At 61.2% G+C, this 18,568-nt stretch overlaps 2 protein-coding genes across 3 annotated transcripts in view; one reads left to right on the top strand and one right to left on the bottom strand.

Moving 5' to 3' along the window:
• Positions 1-12,956, top strand: part of MEGF8 (multiple EGF like domains 8) — a 37,862-nt gene extending 24,906 nt beyond the window's left edge. The window contains exons 30-41 of the mRNA XM_026482212.4: positions 382-526; positions 1,107-1,338; positions 2,467-2,590; positions 2,708-2,921; positions 3,048-3,262; positions 6,647-6,854; positions 7,034-7,193; positions 7,527-7,719; positions 8,190-8,360; positions 8,453-8,583; positions 9,093-9,225; positions 10,143-12,956. Coding sequence (XP_026337997.2) covers positions 382-526; positions 1,107-1,338; positions 2,467-2,590; positions 2,708-2,921; positions 3,048-3,262; positions 6,647-6,854; positions 7,034-7,193; positions 7,527-7,719; positions 8,190-8,360; positions 8,453-8,583; positions 9,093-9,225; positions 10,143-11,411 — 3,195 coding nt within the window. The 3' untranslated portion in view covers positions 11,412-12,956. The remainder of the gene's footprint in view (positions 1-381; positions 527-1,106; positions 1,339-2,466; positions 2,591-2,707; positions 2,922-3,047; positions 3,263-6,646; positions 6,855-7,033; positions 7,194-7,526; positions 7,720-8,189; positions 8,361-8,452; positions 8,584-9,092; positions 9,226-10,142) is intronic.
• A 3,150-nt stretch (positions 12,957-16,106) lies between these two features.
• On the bottom strand, positions 16,107-18,251 carry CNFN (cornifelin). 2 transcript variants are annotated; one of them, XM_044378218.3, is made up of 5 exons: positions 18,213-18,251; positions 17,513-17,632; positions 16,955-17,065; positions 16,423-16,559; positions 16,107-16,333 (listed from the first exon to the last, which is right to left on the bottom strand). In XM_044378218.3, the coding sequence occupies exons 2-5, from the start codon at positions 17,547-17,549 to the stop codon at positions 16,244-16,246; spliced, it is 375 nt and encodes a 124-aa protein (XP_044234153.1). In that variant the 5' UTR covers positions 17,550-17,632; positions 18,213-18,251; the 3' UTR covers positions 16,107-16,243. The 2 variants fall into 2 exon arrangements, with proteins under 2 accessions (XP_044234153.1, XP_044234154.1); XM_044378219.3 differs by lacking the exon at positions 17,513-17,632.
• Positions 18,252-18,568: the final 317 nt, after the last annotated feature.

The raw sequence follows: 18,568 nt of genomic DNA, 5'->3' as shown, positions 1-18,568 counted from the left end.
CCAACTGCAAACATATTTCCAAGCCCTTTTGGGGCCCGGACCGTAAGGGAGGCCCAAGCCTCACCCCCAGGATGCCCCTAGCCCAGCTGGCCAGGTTACACGAGAAATGTGGGATTCATCTCAAGCAGCCTGGGCCAGGTTCCTGGGGAACGATGCAGGGCGTGGGGGTTCTGGGAGTTCGGGGAAGGGAGATGGCCCTGGGGCTGGTGTGAAGAATGAGGGAGGTCTCCTGGACGGAGGAGCCAAGATTTGAGGGAGGTTAGGGTTGGGTAGGGCTGGTGGGGGCTGAGGTGTGGAAGGGTGCAGGGTGGCGGGTAGGCTGAGAGGTGAGTGGAGGAGTGTGGGCTCTGATCGGCCATCCTGTGGGTGTCTCCCCAACAGCCTCGCCCCCGGCTTTTCCACGCCTCAGCCCTGCTGGGGGACACCATGGTGGTCCTTGGGGGGCGCTCAGACCCCGATGAGTTCAGCAGCGACATTCTGCTCTACCAGGTCAACTGCAATGCCTGGCTGCTGCCCGACCTGACCCGTAAGTCCAATGCCCCCCCTGGGGGGGACCCTGGGGACCTCCTGCAGGAGCCCTGGCCCTGTCCTGGAATGCTCACTCATCCAGAGTCCCTCGGGCCCCCTCAGACCCCCCGGCAAAGCTGCTTTCCCCTCTGTTACCTAAACACCCACAGAGATGCCTGCCTTCCTTTTCTTTTCCTAGAAAGGTTATTTTTTGTTTTGATTATAAAAGTAATAATATTCACTGTATGTAATTGGTGAAATAAGAAGGAAAAAATTCCCATGATCCCGTTCTGTAGAGACAGCACTATTATACGAGGGGGTGTTTCTTTCCAGTCTGCTGCTCGGAGGCTGGAAAGGGGCTTGGACCTTGCCTTTGTCTCCATCCTTATTCCATTCTTTCCGCTTCCCTTTCCTGTTTGTCTCTCCCTCTCTTTTGTCTTGCTATCCACGTCAAGTCTCTTGCCCTGTCTGGCCTTCCGTACCTTCTCTGTCCTTCTGCCATCCTTAGCCCATCACTCTGCTTGGCGTCGCTCTCTGACTGGCCTCTTCATGGGGCTCTCTTCCCCGCGTCTCTCTCTGAACGTTCTGTCTTTCCCCAGGCCCAGCCTCTGTGGGGGCCCCGATGGAGGAGTCTGTGGCCCATGCTGTGGCGGCGGTAGGGGGCCGCCTGTACCTCTCAGGGGGCTTCGGGGGAGTGGCCCTGGGCCGCCTGCTGGCCCTGACCTTGCCCCCTGACCCCTGCCGCCTGCTGCCCTCACCCGAAGCTTGTAACCAGTCTGGGGCCTGCACCTGGTGCCACGGGGCCTGCTTGTCTGGGGACCAGGCCCATAGGTAACTGTGGTGACTGAACAGCGCATGGGTGGGCGGTACTAGTGCCCTCCGAAGGGGGTTCTGTGCTAGGCCAGGCTTGCCGGGCGGCGGGGGGCTCAGGAGGGTATTGTCCGGGCAGGACACGGGCTCACATGGGAGAATGGGCAGCTGCGTCACAGCAGGGTCGGGCTGGGGGACCCTTGAGTGAGTAGCTCTGCTTGTGGGCTGCGGTATCATCCCAGATTGTTTCTTGGAGCAGGGTCTGAACTGGCTCCTGAATGACCACTAGAGTTTAGACCAGCGAAAGTTCGGAGGTGGGGCTGTGCCCAGTGTATCTTAGAGACTGTCTGTGCTGGGGGAACACGAGACTGGAGCGGTGGGTGGGGCCACTCAGGAAGGGCTCCCAGTGCCTGGCTGTGGCGTTGGGCTCCAGTCACTCAGGAATCCAGACCTCTCAGGAAGCTGACAGGGCTGTCTTCGGTTCAGCACAAACTCTTTTGGCTACATAATGGCCTTGGCTTGTCCCGTTAAATGTGTCACTGTGTTTGCTACTGAATTATTAAAGGGTTTGATTTATGGGGTGCTCCACCATAAATCCCCCATAACGTTAGGAGTGTTATGTAACAGTGGGTACGCCTACTATTTTTCTAAAATCTGGAAAGTTCTGAAATGTGTGCCTTCGAGGATTTGGGGTAGGGATTATGAACTTCCACTGTGGGCGATGGGAAGCCAGGGAAGGTTTGAGCAAGGGAGGGTAGGGGCAGGCCTGGGCAGAAAGCCCCGGGGCTGTTGGGAAGGGGCAGTGGTGAGGGGAGGCTGTGGGTGGAGACTTGGGAGGAGGCCGGTGAGGAGGAGGCCTGAACTGGGCAAGGGGCTGCAGGGGTGCAGAGTAGGGGATGCATTGGTGGCTGGAGGGACAGGAGAGTGTGGGATATTGTTCAGTATCTCTGGCTGGAGTGGCAGGGGGACGGGAGACCATGGCCAAGTGGGGTGGGGGGGGCAGGTTCAGGAGGCCTAGGCTAAGACCGTCTGGGATGCACGTGGGGGGACCCAGGACAATGTCCAGGAGGCACTGGGAAGAGGCAGGGGTGGGTGGAGGAGGGACGGGATCTGGCTGGGTATGCTGAGCCAGGCCTCATGCCTCCCCAGGCTGGGCTGCGAGGGCCCCCCATGCTCCCCAATGCCTCGCTCCCCCGAGGAATGTCGACGTCTCCGGACCTGTAGTGAGTGCCTGGCCCGCCATCCCCGGACCCTGCAGCCTGGAGATGGAGAGGTGAATGGTTGGGGGGGCGGGGCTCAGGAACTTCAGCTGGGATTGGGTGAGAAGAGCCGAGGCAGGAGGGGTGCCAGGGACCCTGAGGACCCCGCTGAGCCCATGTTCGCCCACCAGGCGTCCGCCCCCCGCTGTAAGTGGTGTACCAACTGCCCTGAGGGCGCCTGCATCGGGCGGAACGGGTCCTGCACCTCGGAGAACGACTGTCGCATCAACCAGCGAGAGGTGTTCTGGGCCGGGAACTGCTCCGAGGCGGTGTGCGGGGCGGCCGACTGCGAGCAGTGCACCCGAGAGGGCAAGTGCATGTGGACCAGGCAGTTCAAGAGGACAGGTGAGGCTGGCTCGCTCCCCACGAGGACAGCCTGGGGGCCTGGATTCCGGGCGCCCAGGGAAGGGTGGAGCCAGGGAGGGGCCGGCGGCCTGGACCACGCTCTGATTCCTGTGCCCGCGACCCCAGGGGAGACCCGCCGCATCCTCTCGGTGCAGCCCACCTACGACTGGACGTGCTTCAGCCACTCTCTGCTGAACGTGTCCCCAATGCCAGTGGAATCGTCGCCCCCGCTCCCCTGCCCCACCGCCTGTCACCTCCTGCCCAACTGCACGTCCTGCCTGGACTCCAAGGGCGCGGACGGGGGCTGGCAGCACTGTGTCTGGAGCAGTAGCCTCCAACAGGTACCATCGGGCGGGGGGGGGCCTCCCTGCCGTGCCCCTGTTCCTCTGTCCTACTTCCTCCTCCGTTTCCCTGGCTCCGGTCCCTCCATGGTGCTTCCTCTCCTCCTCTCCCACCAGCAGCTCCTCCTTCCCTCCTGGCTTCGCGGGTCTCTGTGTCGTGTCTGCTAGGACCCTGCCGTGCCGCCACCTTCCAGACCCCGCAGCCAGGTTCACGGTCCCCCTATCCTTCCCGTGACTGCTAATGCCATCTTGCCTCTCCCCCCCAAACCTCTGCGCTTGCCTTCCCCTTCTCTGCTTTTGGAACTTCTGGTTGTAAGAAACAGAGACCCCCACCCTCGATTTTATTATGTGGAATTGCGGTAGGAAGTACTGCGACTCCGTACGTCCTGGGCCGCGGGGTCTCTCATCTCAGCCATTCTCTGCGCATCTCCATTGGCTGCTTTCTCTCCCCTTGACCATCCGGGTACATGGCCTTTGGTCTGTGTGACTTTCTGGTTCCAGAGACGGCAGTCATCTCTGTGTTCCTCGGTTAGCTCACGTTCTCAAGGGCAGACTTCAACTCAGCTCACGGGTTAGACGTCCAGCCTTGGCCCAGCGAGACGTGGCCAGGGAGGGGTAGGAGCACATGGTTCTAACCCGGCGGTTCAGACCCACCACTCATTCAGGCTGTGAGCTGGAGAGAGACTCTCTGTGGGTGTAGTCTGGGCAGGTAATGTAGGTGCCAGTCAGTGACAGTCCGACCCTTGACTGTCCAGCTCCTGTTTCCCCTTAGAGTCCATTCCCAAGATGCCTCTGGCTAGCATCATTTGGCCACCCCCGGTGGCAGACGCAAGGCCTTCGACCCCCAACCCCACCCCAGCGGGAGACAAGAAAATTCACCTCCTGCCGTCCGTTCACTCCTGACACACAGGCCACCCAGAGTTGGAGCCAGGTCCCACAAAGTCAGGAAAGTCCCACAGGCCTGCCCCCATTTCTGAGGCCAGTCACGACTTCAGACCACTCACGCTGCTGACCAACCAGCTGTAAATCAGGGGTCCTACCACCTGCTCTGCGGGTTTGGTCATTTGCTAGAATGGCTCGTGGAACTCAGAGAAACAACTGCTCACGAGTATCAGTTTACTCTGGAGGCTACAACTCGGGCAGAGCCAGGTGAGAGAGAGAGGGCAGGGTAAGGGGTGAACGTGCAGAGCCCCCGCGCCCCCTCTGGGCACACCATGCTTGCCACAGGGGAGCTTTCTGAATCTCCTTGTCCGTGAGTTTTTATAGGCCCCAGCTCCACCCCCATCCCAGTCGGTGGGGGGGGCTGCAAGCACCAGGCCTTTCACCACTTGGTCTTTCTGGTGACACCCTCCCTACATCCCCTCTTTAGCATAAACTCAGGTATGAAATCAGCTTCTTATGATTAACAAAAGGCATTCCAGCACTCAGGAAAGACCAGGACACCTGTAGGATATATTTTTGGGTTATGCCACACCATCCCATAGGCAGGTGGTAGAAATTAAATGGGCGAGTGTCTTTGGAGCTTGGGGCCATGCCTGCTACTGGGTGAAAACTCAGTCATCCCCCAGGTTCTGCCCAGTGGGACGATTCCCAGCCTCCACTCTGTGGGTGACATCCAGAGAGTCCCCATGGCTGGGTGGGCGGGGTGGGCCACTGTTCCCTGTGGGGGTTCTCGACGTGACCCTGCAGTGTGGGTCTCTAACACGCTGAGGCCTCATCCCCAGGCCGGGCATCCTTGTGGTGATACAGGTTCTCCCCAGATAGCATCGAGGGTCCCGTCATCCGTCTCTGTGGGCACTCCCGCGCCTGGAAGGCAGTGCCAGGGAGCCTGCGGGCAGGCTGCTCGCCCAGCCCCTCTGTGCTGCTCTGTGGGGCGGGAGACTCCAGTGCCCAGTCGGTGCCGCACACGGGTGGGAGGGCACTTGTGCCAGGGCTCCGGATCTCCGAGCCGTCTCCTAGCTTTGAAGTGTTGGCTCGGGCTTCTAACAGCCCCCACCGCACAGATCGGACAGAACAGATGTGCAGACCGGCCCCGTTATGAGTTGGCTCCAGGGCCGCTGTTATTTTAACCCCCAGGCATCGTTCTTTTGAATGACTTTGGCTTCAGAGCCTGGGATGGCCAACAGAGTGCTCCCCTCCCTGGCTTCTCTTCACCAAGTTCTTTATGGAGCCCCTTCCCCGTGCCAGGCACTCACTAGGTTGTAGGCCCATGTCAAGACGAGCTGGAATCCTGCTCTTGGGACTTACGTTCCTACATCTCGTCCAAGGGCGCAGGGGATGCAGTTATGGTGTCGGACAGCATCGCATACGGCCACAGGGAGGTCACAGCAAAAAACGCTGTGCGGACTGGGGACTCGGTCTCCCCGCCTCCCACCCTCCAGATCGCCCCACCATCTGTCAAGGGGTGCACTAAATTTAGATCTGGAAGCCTAGTTCCAGCAGTTCGGCAAGGCTCAGCTCGCTGCTGGCCATAAGCGTCCGTGGGCTCAGAGCTCCGGCCACAGCAACGAGGGTGTCTATTTCAGGATTGCGTGGTTGCCGATTGCCGTCAGACAGCTTGGACTAATCCCTGTCTTCTTATACTTAAGGCCCAAAGAACAAATAAAATACTCTGATACCCTGTGGAAAGTTCCCAAGAGTCTGACCCTGATGGCGCACCTTGTCTGGGTCCCAGGACGTGCTGAGTGATGGCGTGTGAGCTCCTGAGCAGCCCCTGACCACAGACTCTGCTTCCCAGCCTAGTACGGGAGGACCCTGTTGCCCCAGCAGCCAGCTCCACAGTGACTTGCAACTCCGCCCCTGTCACTAGTTTCTGTCTCTAGATTGTTGCCTTCCTTTGGTTGTGAGAAACAGCCGTGGGCGCTAAGCCAGGTGGGGAGACCGACGCCGCTGGTCACACCAGCATAGTGGTACCTCTTGGAGCCCAGGGTGGAAAGTGCAGCCAGGTCTTACAAGGGCCTGGAGACAGAGCCTAGAAAGCTGCCCTCCCCTGCACACCTCCCCGCCATCGGCTGGGGGTGTGTGGTCCTTATGCTTCCTTCTTCCTTCTGTATCTGCTCTTTTCCTGCCAGTCTGTTCTCTTATTTGCTGTGGTTTGCTTATCCAAACAGCCCCCAGCCCTCACTTCCAGAATCTTCCAGTTTCAAGGATGCCCCTAGCCTGACTCCCATTGTGGACTCCCAGTTACAAATCCTTGACAGGAAGAATGCGATTAACCCCTGCTGGGGTCCATTTCGGTGTCCATCGGCTGTGGCCAGAGAGGGGCGCGAACTTTGAGGAGGGGGTGCGGTCCCAGGAGACACCCAGGATGTGTTTGATCCTCTTTTTCTGCCTCTTTCTTGCCCCTCCCCCAACCTCATTCCTCATTTCCCCTCCCCTGTACAGTGCCTGAGCCCCTCCTACCTGCCCCTGCGATGTATGGCCGGAGGCTGTGGGCGCCTGCTCCGCGGACCCGAGAGCTGCTCCCTGGGCTGTGCGCAGGCGACCCAGTGTGCCCTGTGCCTGCGGCGCCCCCACTGCGGCTGGTGTGCCTGGGGGGGCCAGGATGGGGGCGGCCGCTGCCTGGAGGGTGGGCTCAGCGGTCCCCGTGACGGTGAGCTGGGCTGGAGGGTGGTGAGAGGGGTTGCCCCTGCGCTGGAGTCTGGCACAGAGAACCTGGGGGGCGCTGGGGGCTGTCTTGGAGGTGGGGGTCAGGGGAAGGTGGAGCAAAGGCCTGGGTGGCTGGGGGGCTACGCAGAGGCCCCCAGGTGAAGCTCTGTGTCCCTGTGCCAGGGCTGACGTGCGGGCGGCCTGGGGCCTCCTGGGCCTTCCTGTCCTGCCCCCCTGAGGACGAGTGTGCAAACGGGCACCACGACTGCAACGAGACGCAGAACTGCCATGACCGGCCACACGGTTACGAGTGCAGCTGCAAGGCGGGCTACACCATGGACAAGTGAGGGCGCGGGGGCCCAGGGGACTGTGGGGCGGGAGGGCCTGCGGGAGCAAGAACAGGCCAGTGCAGGTGTGAGGCGTGCGATTCATGCAGGAAGGGGTGAAGGTGGGGGCCGGTGCGTGGAGGGGCAGGGTTGGTGAGTTTAACAGGACTCGCCCGGGAAGGAGGAGGATGGCAGGCTAGCCCCTGAAGGAGGTGGAGGCTAGACCCCCGAGGGGGAGCGTGGTGCAGACCAGGGATGAGCCACCAGTTGGGGGCATTCTAGTGGGTGGTGGGCTGGCCGAGCCCTGAGGGCCCCTGCCTGGGCCTGACCCTCCACCCCTGCCCCTGCAGCGTGACTGGACTGTGCCGCCCCGTGTGCGCCCAGGGCTGCGTGAATGGCTCGTGTGTGGAGCCCGACCACTGCCGCTGCCACTTCGGCTTCGTGGGCCGCAACTGCTCCACCGAGTGTCGCTGCAACCGGCACAGCGAGTGCGCAGGCGTGGGGGCCCGAGACCACTGCCTGCTCTGTCGCAACCACACCAAGGTGGGCCCCTGGGGACGGACCCTGCCTGGCCTTCAGCCTGCACCCCCAGGTCTTGAGCCTCACCCTGAGCCCTGAGGAGCCAGGCCCAGGGAGGACGTGGGGAGACTTCGGGGACACTGTCTGAATTCGCGTCAGAGAGGGGCCACCCCGCAACAGCGGCCAGAGTCAGTGCTGGACGAGGGAGGCTGGGCCGGCGGAGGAGGACTTCGGGTGGTGTAGGGAAGGGCTTCCCGAGCCCCACACTTGGGCTGGACGGGCGTGAAAGCCACCCCCACCCCTCACGCCCGCGTCACTAGAGGTGTGCAGGCGAACGCAGAGGGCTGAATTGCTTCTAGGCTGGGACGGCCTGACCCAAGAGCCCGAGCCCCTGCCGCCTCCTGTGGTGCTCCCGGTGGGCCCCTTGTCCACTCCCCAGCTTCCCCCCACCGTGATTCGCCACCTGCTCTGACCACCCCGTCCCCGGTTTCCAGGGTAGCCACTGTGAGCAGTGCCTCCCCCTGTTCGTGGGTTCAGCTGTGGGGGGCGGCACCTGCCGGCCCTGCCACGCCTTCTGTCGTGGCAATAGCCACATCTGCGTCTCCAGGAAAGAGCTCGAAATGGCCAGGAAGGAGCCGGAAAAGTACTCGCTGGATCCGGAGGAGGTAGGAGAGGCCACAGTCCAGGACTCCTGGGGCTCGGGGAGGAGGGGGATGGCCCACGCCTCCTTGCGATCGCCCCGTCTTTCCTTGGCCAGATTGACAACTGGGTGACCGAGGGGCCTAGTGAAGACGAGGCTGTGTGTGTGAACTGTCAAAATAACAGCTACGGGGACAAATGCGAGAGCTGCCTGCACGGCTACTTCCTCCTGGATGGGAAGTGCACCAAGTGAGAAGGAGGGCCCCCCCCACAACCCTTGCCCCCCCTACAAGGAATAGCTCTGTGGGCCACGCCCCCCCACCAAGTTCTTTGCCCTCAGGCAGGAGCAGACAGCATCCCCCGGGGCTGAGGCTGTGTTGGGGACCATGAGCCAGACTCAGGTGGGAGACCCCCTCCCTCAGAGGCCGGTGCTGACACGCAGGCCGCAGAGCATCTGCCGTGGAGACTGGGGGGCAGAGAGAGAGCTGCCGAGGGGTGAGGCCTTGGGGCGGCCTCCCACCCCAGCCCTTCCTTCCAAATGCTCCATAGACTCTGGAGTCATTCCGACCTGGCTTCTAATCCTGACCTTCCCCTTGCCTCTGACTGGCTCCATGGCCTTGGGCACATGGCTTGACCCCCTGTGAGCCTCAGTTTCCTCTTCTGGCCTGGAGCTCAAATTCAAGCTCACCACAGCATCCAGCCTGGACCCCTGTTGGCCCAGGGAGCGCTGTGACCCCCATCTTCTTCCCCTTCCTCAGATGCCAGTGTAATGGCCATGCAGATACATGTAACGAGCAGGATGGGACGGGCTGCCCGTGTCAGAACAATACGGAGACAGGCACGTGCCAGGGCAGCTCCCCCAGCGACCGTCGGGACTGCTACAAGTACCAGGTACGGCTGGAGAAGCGAGTTCTAGGCCAAGGGCTCCACACCCTGCCAGGTCCACTTATTCATCCAGCACATACTGAGCACCTAGTGTGTGCCCGGCTGCACGGAAGGCCCCGGAACGCAGTAGGGATCCAAACGGGCAGGGCGGTCTGTCCTCGGGAAAGTTACATTCCTGTGCAGGGGTCCAGCAACAAGTGAACGAGTCAGTCAGAGTGCGGGGTATGTTAGTGACGAGCGATAAGGAGAAAGGAGGGCCGGTGTTGTGGCGTGGGACTGGTAGCTACGACGACCAAGGAGGGCCTAGGTGAGGAGGTGACACTTGAGAAAAGACCTCATGGAAGTCGGGATCCCAGACAAGCAGCCGTAGGGGTTGTGGGTGAGTAGAGAGTGATCCAGGCAAGAGCATCAGCCAGTGCAAAGGCCCTGAGGTGGGACGTACCTCATGCAGTCCAGAAACAGCAAGGCTGGCAGGTGAGGCCGGCCCATGCTGTGCTGTGCCTGTGGCTTCGGCAGTCCATGCGTGAGCCCTGTTTCCTGCCTGGGTACAGAGGACGGATCTCAAGTTCAGTGAGGTTAAGTCACTAGTCTGAGGCCACACAGGTAGTGAGGAGTAGAGGCAGGTTCAACAGAGCCCTTCATCACTGTGCCAGAGAGTTCCAGAGGCCTTCACATCAGAATGCTGTGGTCACTGGGGCTGACGGCAGGGACAGCGGCGCGGGAGCGTAGGGTCTTAGTGGCCTCCATACTGCGTCAGGGGGGCCCGGGGGGAGGGGCAGTCCCAAGGAAGCTGCTGGGGTCTGAGGGAGCTTGGGGCACTGGCTGCTCACCAGTCAGTACAGAAGGTCAATATCAGGACCTGGAGGGTGGCCGGGCGCTGCGCTCAGCCCTGATCACCACCCCAACCCCCCGCTTGCCCGCAGTGCGCCAAGTGCCGGGAGTCATTCCACGGGAGCCCGCTGGGCGGCCAGCAATGCTATCGCCTCATCTCCGTGGAGCAGGAGTGCTGCCTCGACCCCACGTCCCAGACCAACTGCTTCCACGAACCCAAGCGCCGGGCTCTGGGCCCTGGCCGCACCGTCCTTTTTGGCGTGCAGCCCAAGTTTACCAATGTGGACATTCGCCTGACGCTGGATGTGACCTTCGGTGCCGTGGATCTCTATGTCTCCACCTCCTACGACACCTTCGTGGTCCGCGTGGCCCCTGACACAGGCGTCCACACCGTGCACATCCAGCCACCTCCACCCCCACCGCCTCCCCCACCCCCTGCTGACGGCGGACCCCGGGGGGCTGGGGACCCAGGGGGACCGGGGGCCGGGAGTGGGCCAGGCGCCCCAGCTGAGCCACGGGTGCGGGAAGTGTGGCCACGGGGCCTGATCACCTACGTGACCGTGACGGAGCCATCGGCAGTGCTCGTGGTTCGTGGCGTGCGGGACCGGCTGGTCATCACCTACCCGCACGAGCACCACGCTCTCAAGTCCAGTCGCTTCTATCTGCTCCTGCTGGGCGTGGGGGACCCGAGTGGGCCTGGTGCCAACGGTTCGGCCGACTCGCAGGGTCTGCTCTTCTTCCGGCAGGACCAGGCCCACATTGACCTGTTTGTCTTCTTCTCAGTCTTCTTCTCCTGCTTCTTTCTCTTCCTATCTCTCTGTGTGCTCCTCTGGAAGGCCAAACAGGCCCTGGACCAGCGGCAGGAACAGCGCCGGCATCTGCAAGAGATGACCAAGATGGCCAGCCGCCCTTTTGCCAAGGTCACCGTCTGCTTCCCGCCCGACCCCGCTGCCCCGGCCCCTGCCTGGAAGCCGGCCGGGCTCCCGCCCCCCACCTTCCGCCGTTCCGAACCCTTCTTGGCACCCCTGCTGCTGACCGGGGCCGGTGGGCCCTGGGGACCCGTGGGAGGAGGCTGCTGCCCACCGGCCATCCCCGCCACGACCACCGGCCTGCGAGCCGGGCCCATCACCCTCGAGCCCACCGAGGATGGCATGGCTGGTGTGGCCACGCTGCTGCTCCAGTTGCCTGGGGGCCCCCACGCACCCAACGGTGCCTGCCTGGGCTCAGCCCTCGTCACGCTGCGACACAGGCTGCACGAATACTGTGGGGGCGGCGGGGGCGCCGGGGGCAGTGGGCACGGGGCTGGCGCAGGCCGGAAGGGACTGTTGAGCCAGGACAATCTCACCAGCATGTCCCTCTGACCCACGGTGGGGTTCTCAGCCACGGCAGCTGAGTGCCCTGATGACGCCGCCCTGGACTTGGGGCTCCTCCGCCCAGGGGCCCCCGGACACTGTGTCCTCAGAGACCTCCGGCTCCCTTTTCCTGGGGCTCCCCAGACAGGGCACTCGACGTTCTGCATTCAACAATTATTTATTGATAACTCTATGCCGTTGAAGACACTGGGCGGAGCAGAAACCGAGACAGACCAGTTCCCTGATCTCGTGGGGCTTCGATTGCAGTGGAGGGAGACAATCAGTGTGTGTCAGCGCTTGCACGCACGCACACACACACGCAGAGGAGAGGTGCCAGGAGGGCTCACAGGATATGGCCGTGAGGGACCGGGGGGCAGCGTCAGTTGGATTCGGAGAAGCTGGGCCTGAAAACAGAGAACTGGCCGAGGGGAGAACCCTGGGAAGCGGGTCGCAGGCGGCAGGAGCTGCAAGGACCAGGCCCAGAGGTGGGAACCAGCGTGCTTTATTGGAGGGGTCAGAGAGGTGGCCGGTGTGACCCAGACTGAGTGCGAAGAGGAGGTGAGGTTGGGGACAGGCAGGGGTGGCGTCACCCAGGGCCGGGCAGGCCCCACATAGGGTTTTGAGTTTTATTTTCAGGGCAACGGGAAGCCGTGGGACAGGTGTATGAGGGAGAATGGCAGGGTCTGACGAACCTGTTCAAGGGGTCCCTCAGCTGCGGTGTGGAGAATGGGTCGGAGGGGACAAGAGATGACCGTGGGCTGGACTAGGGTGGTGGCGGGGACGGGGTGGGTCAGGGACAGGTGCAGGATGTGTGTGGATGTTGGGGTGACGGAGAGGGGAATCCAGGACGCCCTCAACTTTGTGGCCCGAACTACAGGCGGATGGTGGGGTCGTCTGTTACAATGGGGCAGCCTGGGGCTTGTGGGGAGGCTCAGAAGTCCGGCCTTGGACTCTAAGATGGCCTTGAGGCATCTCTTCAGTCAGGTCCAGCCAGGGAGACAGATGCTCTGCGTGTTTCAGCGGAAGGGACCGAGTGCTGGGGATTGGCTGTTCTGGTCTGCCGATCAGAGGTGGGATGGTGAGGCAGCCCAGGGGCCAGTTGTCACCTCAGGGCTGGAGGGACAAAGCTCAGATGGTGTCACTGACCCTAGGACCGGGGTCACCGGCTCAGCAGGAGACAAAGCTGGAGATGCTGCCCAGGGTGTAGGGCGTGTGTGTGGCGGGGGCAAGACCAGGGTTGGAGATGGACACAGTGGGATCTCCACTGCGCAGCTCTCTTCCCAGACAGTGCTGCCTTGAAGACGTGGGGGCTCTCCCTAGGGGCTGCTCCCCAGCCACCACCACGGACTCCTGAGCTCCTGTCCCCCTTGAGGACTGCCCCCATCCTAATCCTAGCCATCTTGAACTTGGGTCTCCTTTTTGCAAGACTCCCTCCCCCATCTGTGTGTGGACCTTGAGGAGCTGGGGTCCGCCTCTTCTCTACTGGGGTCCTCAGCCTAAGAGGCTGAAAGAGGGGGGAGCGGTTGAAGCAGCAAATAAAGAGTGTGGAGAAGGCCGGTGTCTGAGCGCCGTCTGCATGCAGGAGAGGGGGCGGCTTGTTTGAACAGCACCCGAGTGTGGTTAAGTCCCATCAGTGCACTTACCTTGGTGGCCCCTCAGAGCCGCATGGCTGGGCCTGGCTCCACCCTGCCCCTCGTAGGCAAGGGTGGGATGGTGCTGCCCAGGAAGCTCTTGGTCGTCCCTAGAAAGGACGGACGTGGGGGAGGTGAGGGCATGGAGGCCCCTGGCCCTTCCTCAGATCCCTGTCGCAGGGAGACCCATTTGTCTCAGGAGGGAAAACAGACTCTCGGTCCCGGGATTGGGTTTTATGCTGGCCTCTGACAGAAGAGTGGAGGCAGCAGAGAGACCAAGACGCCCCAACATGATGAGTTTCCTCGAATCCAAGAAGGCTCCCACGGCCCACGTGGGGGAGCACGGCAGGAGATTTCATCCACCAGGCCCCCAGGGCAAGCAAGAGCTGGGGGGGCGGATGTGCCCTCAGTGGGCCCTGCGCAGCGAGGGAGTCTGGCAGAGAGGAAAACAGCCGAGGGCACATGCTGGTGGCTTCGTCTGACGGCTAGCCAAGGACGCGGCGGTAGGGTGCGCGCACTTAGGGGCTGTTTGGGTCTCCAGTGCGGTCCACGAAAATCACAGTATTTTCAGATTCATGGGCCACGTAATTTTCGGGGATGACTCCGCCCACACAGGAGTTTTGCCTTTATGAGCCGTTGGTAGTGCCTAACCTCCACGTGGCTGAGAACATGTACTTGCTGGGTACCCGTGCCCGACGGTTCGCTTGGCCACGTTCCAGCCCAACAACCATGCGAGGGAGGGAACTGTGGAATCCCGTTTCGCAGGTGAGCAGACAAGGTCATAGACATCATTTAACTGTTGAATGACAGCTGCCACGTGCCTCTCAGATCCCCATGCCCGACCACCAGGCCCTCTCGCTCCCTGGGTAGGGAAAGCCCCAGGCATAAGGGACTAAGGAGGAGGCAAGGTCACAGAGAAAGCGTAAGGGACATCCTGCAGGCTCTTAGCCCCCCGGCACAGAGCGGGCGCTAGGGGCGGGTGTTAAAACGGCCAATTTCTGCTGGGGAGAAGGCACAGTTTCCCAACCCGAAAGCTCACCAGAAACAGGGCGTGCCGCCCTGGGGAGTCCCAGGCCAGTGGAGCGGTCAACCTGCACTGCCAGGAAGGAGCTAAGGTGGTTCTTCAAGACTTGTCTGCATGCTGATTGGACCCTTGACAAGGTCTCTTCCCCGCCACCAACCTGCGAGAGTGTGCCTTCCCTGGCAGAGCCTTTGCGCTGTGACTGGACCCTCTCCCGGGGACGCAGAGCCGCTCTCTCCAGCTCCTGCCCATGGCGTGCGGGTGCCCCGTACAAATGCCCCGTAGCACGCGCTCCCCCTCCCTCCATGTTAGCCCCTGAGCTGCCACCTCACCCTGCTCTCCCTGTACCTGGAATGCAAAAGGCTCAGGGATCGTGAGAGAAAGCCTGGCGTGGGAGGCTGAAGGTCTGGATTTGGGCGTCTGTGTATGGCCATCAATGCCCTCAGGACTTCAGGAAAAGGTGGGGGGTGGGATTTCACCAAGGGCCTGCAGCACTCCAGGTAGTGAGAGGGTTCTGAGCGCAGGAGGGATGTGACCTAACTCAGGTGTTCCCAGGGCTTCTCTGTGGGAGGAAACTAAAGATCTGGAGACAGGGCAGGGAGCCCAGTGAGGAGCCACTGCATTAGTCTAGGCTGAAGAAGAGGGTGACTGGAACAAGGTGTGGGTAGCAGAGTAGGGAGAAGTGAGGTTCTGGATATATTCTGAAAGTAGGACCAACAATGTGTGACAGATTGGGATATTGGATAACAAAGTGACTGAGCAGCTGGAAAGATGGGGTTTGCTATTTTCTTTTTTTTTTCCTTTAAGATTTTATTTATTTATTTCAGAGAGAGAAAGAGTGAGAGAGATCGCAGAGGGAGAGAGAGAAGCAGGCTCCCCGCTGAGCGGAGAGCCCGATGCAGGACTTGATCCCAGGACCCTGTGATCACGACCTGAGCCTAAGACAGGCACCTAACTGACTGAGCCACCCAGGCGCCCCAAGGTTTGCTATTTCCTGAGAAGGGGAGCCTGGGAGGAGCAGGTAGGGAATCTGGAGTTAGGTTTTATTTTATTTATTTATTTTTGAGAGAGAGAGAGAGAGTACTCGCAGGGTGGGGGAGCGAGAGGGAGAGAGAGAATCTTAAGCAGGATTCATGCCCAGCATGGAGCCCAATGGGGGGCTTGATCTCGCGACCCTAAGATCATGACCTGAGCCCAAATCAAGAGTCGGACGCTTAACCAACTGAGCCACCCAGGTGCCCCTGGAGTTAGGTTTTTAAAATTTGAGATGTCTATTAGATATTCCAAGTGAAGATGTCACTTGATGGTTGGATACACAGATGGAGAGAGAGAGAGAGAATAACAGCAAATAATACAAATAACAGAACAGTATAATATTATTATGCATAATAATATTAACAAGTTTATTAAGCTCGCTCTTTGGTCTTTCCATCTGTTCCGTCTCTTGCTCACACCGTAGCCATGTGACATATTGGGGATTATCCTCAGAGAAGGAAACAGGCTCAGAGAGGCTTATTAATTCACTAAGATAACACGCCTAGTAAGTGGCAATCGGATCCGAGGTCTGCCCAGTTTTGAGACCAGGTTTTCTAATCTGCTAGTTGCTTTTGGAATAAAGAGAACTGGGTGATCCTTAAGGATTAGTTTCAGCTCCAGAGAGCCTTAAAGCTGGCAGTTCTCTGCTTTGGAGACAAAGGACTGCCCCCCCACCTGTTAGGATTGTGTGTAGGCCAAGAGTCCATAGGAATTGACTTAGTAGGGGTGGGGGAGGGGCTTTTTCTGGTTTTGCCTAGTTTCAGGATACCCGCAGAACTTCAGCTGGGCATCTTAAGGGGTTAGTGGTTTCACTTTGTTACTAAGGACCCCCTGGTTTAGCGAGGTAAGAGACTTGCCAGTGTCCGACACAGCAGGCTGGGGTCAAAGCTCTGAGTCTGACCTCGTTCCACACCTAGGCATCTTCCCTGTGTCCCCACACCCCTCACTGAGCCTCCCCCTCCACCCAGATTCCTTCCTTGGGACAAAAAGAATGTAGGCGGAGTTGGTTTTCAGGATTTTATTGTGGGTGTATTTCTGGTAGCGGGATAGGGCGGAGGGGCAGGCTCTCCCATGAGGAGGCAGAGGGGGCAGAGGAGGCGCGGGCAGGGGGGCGTGACAGGTGGAAAAGAGGGAGACGTGGGGAAGGAACTTCTTTACTCTCGGATCTTCAATTCCCGCGCCATCTGACAGAGGGCGCAGGGCAAACAAAAGGTGAGGGCCGCCCAGTCGTGCCCGACCGATCCCTAGAGGGTGGAAGAGAGAGAGAGGTTAGGAGCCCCGCCTCGGGTCGCAGGAGGCCCGTCCCCACCCCTGCCCCGACGCCCGCCCGCACCTGGATGTGATAGCGCTCCCGCATGCCGGTGCGCAGGGAGTGCAGGCCTCCGGGCAGGTAGGGCGCGCAGCAGCACTCCCCGAAGTCGTCGGAGATGCGGCAGGCGAGGCACAGGGGGGCGAAAGTGCCGCACAAACCTGGGGGCGGGCGCGGGGCAGTCAGAGGGGGGCCCACCCGGCGCCCCGGGCCGGCTCCGCCTCCGCGTCGGGGAGAGGCGAGGCCGATCGTCCGCGGCGCCCAGGCGAGGGCCCGGGAGGGAATGAAGGGTCCCAGCGGGGCTGGTTTAGAGGCTGGGAGATAGGGTTTGGAGGGGGGGCTGGGGCCACAACGCGGAAAGTTGAGGGTGCAAGGGGGAGGTTGAGGGTCGCAGGGGAAGTTGGAAGAGGTGAGGCCAGGATCCTAGGAAGTGTTGGAGGTCGGAGGAAGGGGTGAAGGTTAGAGTGTGGGAACTGACAGTCTAAGGTAAGGAGGGGGCGTGGGGTTCGCGGGGCCGCGCCCCGCCCCGGGGGGGGGGGGAGCCGCCCGCACTCACAGACGGGCATGTCGTTGCAGCAGTCCGTGAGTCCCGTGTGCCAGTCGCTGAGCTGGGTCTGGTAGCAGCTGCTGGCGCACTGGGGCTGACTGGTCACCGGGTAGGACATGGCTGCGAAGGGGGTGGGCCAGGGTCAGCGCGCAGCCTGACAGCCCTCCCAGACCCCACAACCTGCCGCCCCTTCCTCTGCCGGGCAGTCTGGGCGGGGCCACCAGGCCGCCCACGGAGGGGACACCACGGCACCCCCTATTCCTTTCCGCCACGTTTGGGCACTGACACCCCAGTCTGTCCCCATCGCCACTGCCTCCTGCACATCCGGTTGAGCCGTGGGTAGGGAACCCCTCCAAGTCTGGGGAAGGGTGGGTGCCACATCCGGGCGGGGCTGAGACGTGCCGCCGCCTCCTCCACGTCTGGGCCTGGGGTGCTGGGTTCCCGCATTTCCAGGGGCCTCTGGGGTGCAATCAGGCGCCATCTGTCTTCGAAGCCAGGGCGCCCGGGGGAGGGAAGCGGCCAGGTTCCAGGGACTGGAAGGGTTGCTGGTCCATCCAGTGATCCCACCTTTGCCTTTCACGTTGTCGTGCATCTCAAACTGCATCTTTGACGAAGTGGCAGAGTTGGGGACGGCAGAGGTGGCGGCGGCGGTGACAGTGGCTGAGTCTGTCCAAGGGATGCTAGATACTGGGGGAGGGGCGGGCAAGGAGAGGGGGCACTGGGGGCTGGGTTCTCAGGGGGAAGGGTGCTGGGGAGAAAGAGGCCAAGTCAGCCTGCCAGCTCGGAGAAACAGGGGGTAGGGATGTATGGGGTGGGGGCGAGAAACTCGCCCATCTCTCTACCGCTGCCCGACAGACCCCAAAGGACCTTCCTCATACCAGAGGTAGAGCTGGAGACAGACCAGGGGACAGAGGCAGGCAGAGTCAGAGACAAGGGGAGGAAGACATCAGGCCAGGTGCCCATAGAGATGCCACCAGTAACACTCCCACCTGCCCAGCGCTTTGACTTCTCTGCCAGCCCATTTCGCAGATGGAACACGAAGGTTCAGAGAGGTAGCCCAGGCCAAGGGGGTTAGTAGAGGTGGTGCTAGGCCCCAGGACTTCCAAATTCAACCCAGCGCCACTCAGGTTGAGAAGGTGGACACGGAGGGCATTGAGAAAGACAGAACTGTCCACCGAGACAGTCAGAGATACGCAAGGAGACAGAGATGTCAGTGGAGCGGGGTGGGGAGAGCACAGAGCAGAGGGCGGTGGGCAGATGTTCCTACCTGCAGGACAGTGATGGCGAAGATGCAGACAGGTGTGGGTGAGCCGGGTACTGAGTTCTGTCTCTGGCCAGGAGCTGCTTATATTGGGGCGGGCCACACAGCCCTGGGCGGGGCTCTGACAGAGGTGCCCAGGGAGCCAAGCCGGTCCAGCTGACCTTCTTCCCCCCACAGGAACTTCCCCTCCCTCGTTCTCCATTCCCCATCCCCCCCTTTCCCTTCCAGCTCTAGTGGGACTGAGGAAATCAGGGAGGGGGCCAGAGATGCGGAGCTGGGAGGGGAGACAAAGGGGAGCAGGCAGAGAGAGACAGAGGGCTGGGGGAGAAAAGGCAGAGGGGAGGCGCAAGGGGCACAGTTGG

The sequence above is a fragment of the Ursus arctos genome, unplaced genomic scaffold (genome assembly GCF_023065955.2).
Source record: "Ursus arctos isolate Adak ecotype North America unplaced genomic scaffold, UrsArc2.0 scaffold_19, whole genome shotgun sequence".
NCBI classification, from domain to species: Eukaryota; Metazoa; Chordata; class Mammalia; order Carnivora; family Ursidae; genus Ursus; species Ursus arctos.
This window is presented reverse-complemented; position numbering and strand designations above follow the sequence as displayed.

Excerpts from the sequence above, each read along its gene's own strand:
- CNFN (XM_044378218.3), bottom strand. The coding sequence starts at position 17,549 with ATGCAGTTTGAGATGCACGACAACGTGAAAGGCAAAG. Across the intron at positions 17,066-17,512 it reads CGACAACGTGAAAGGCAAAG|CCATGTCCTACCCGGTGACC; the intron begins GTGGGATCACTG and ends CCCCCTTCGCAG. Across the intron at positions 16,334-16,422 it reads GGGAGCGCTATCACATCCAG|GGATCGGTCGGGCACGACTG; the intron begins GTGCGGGCGGGC and ends TCCACCCTCTAG.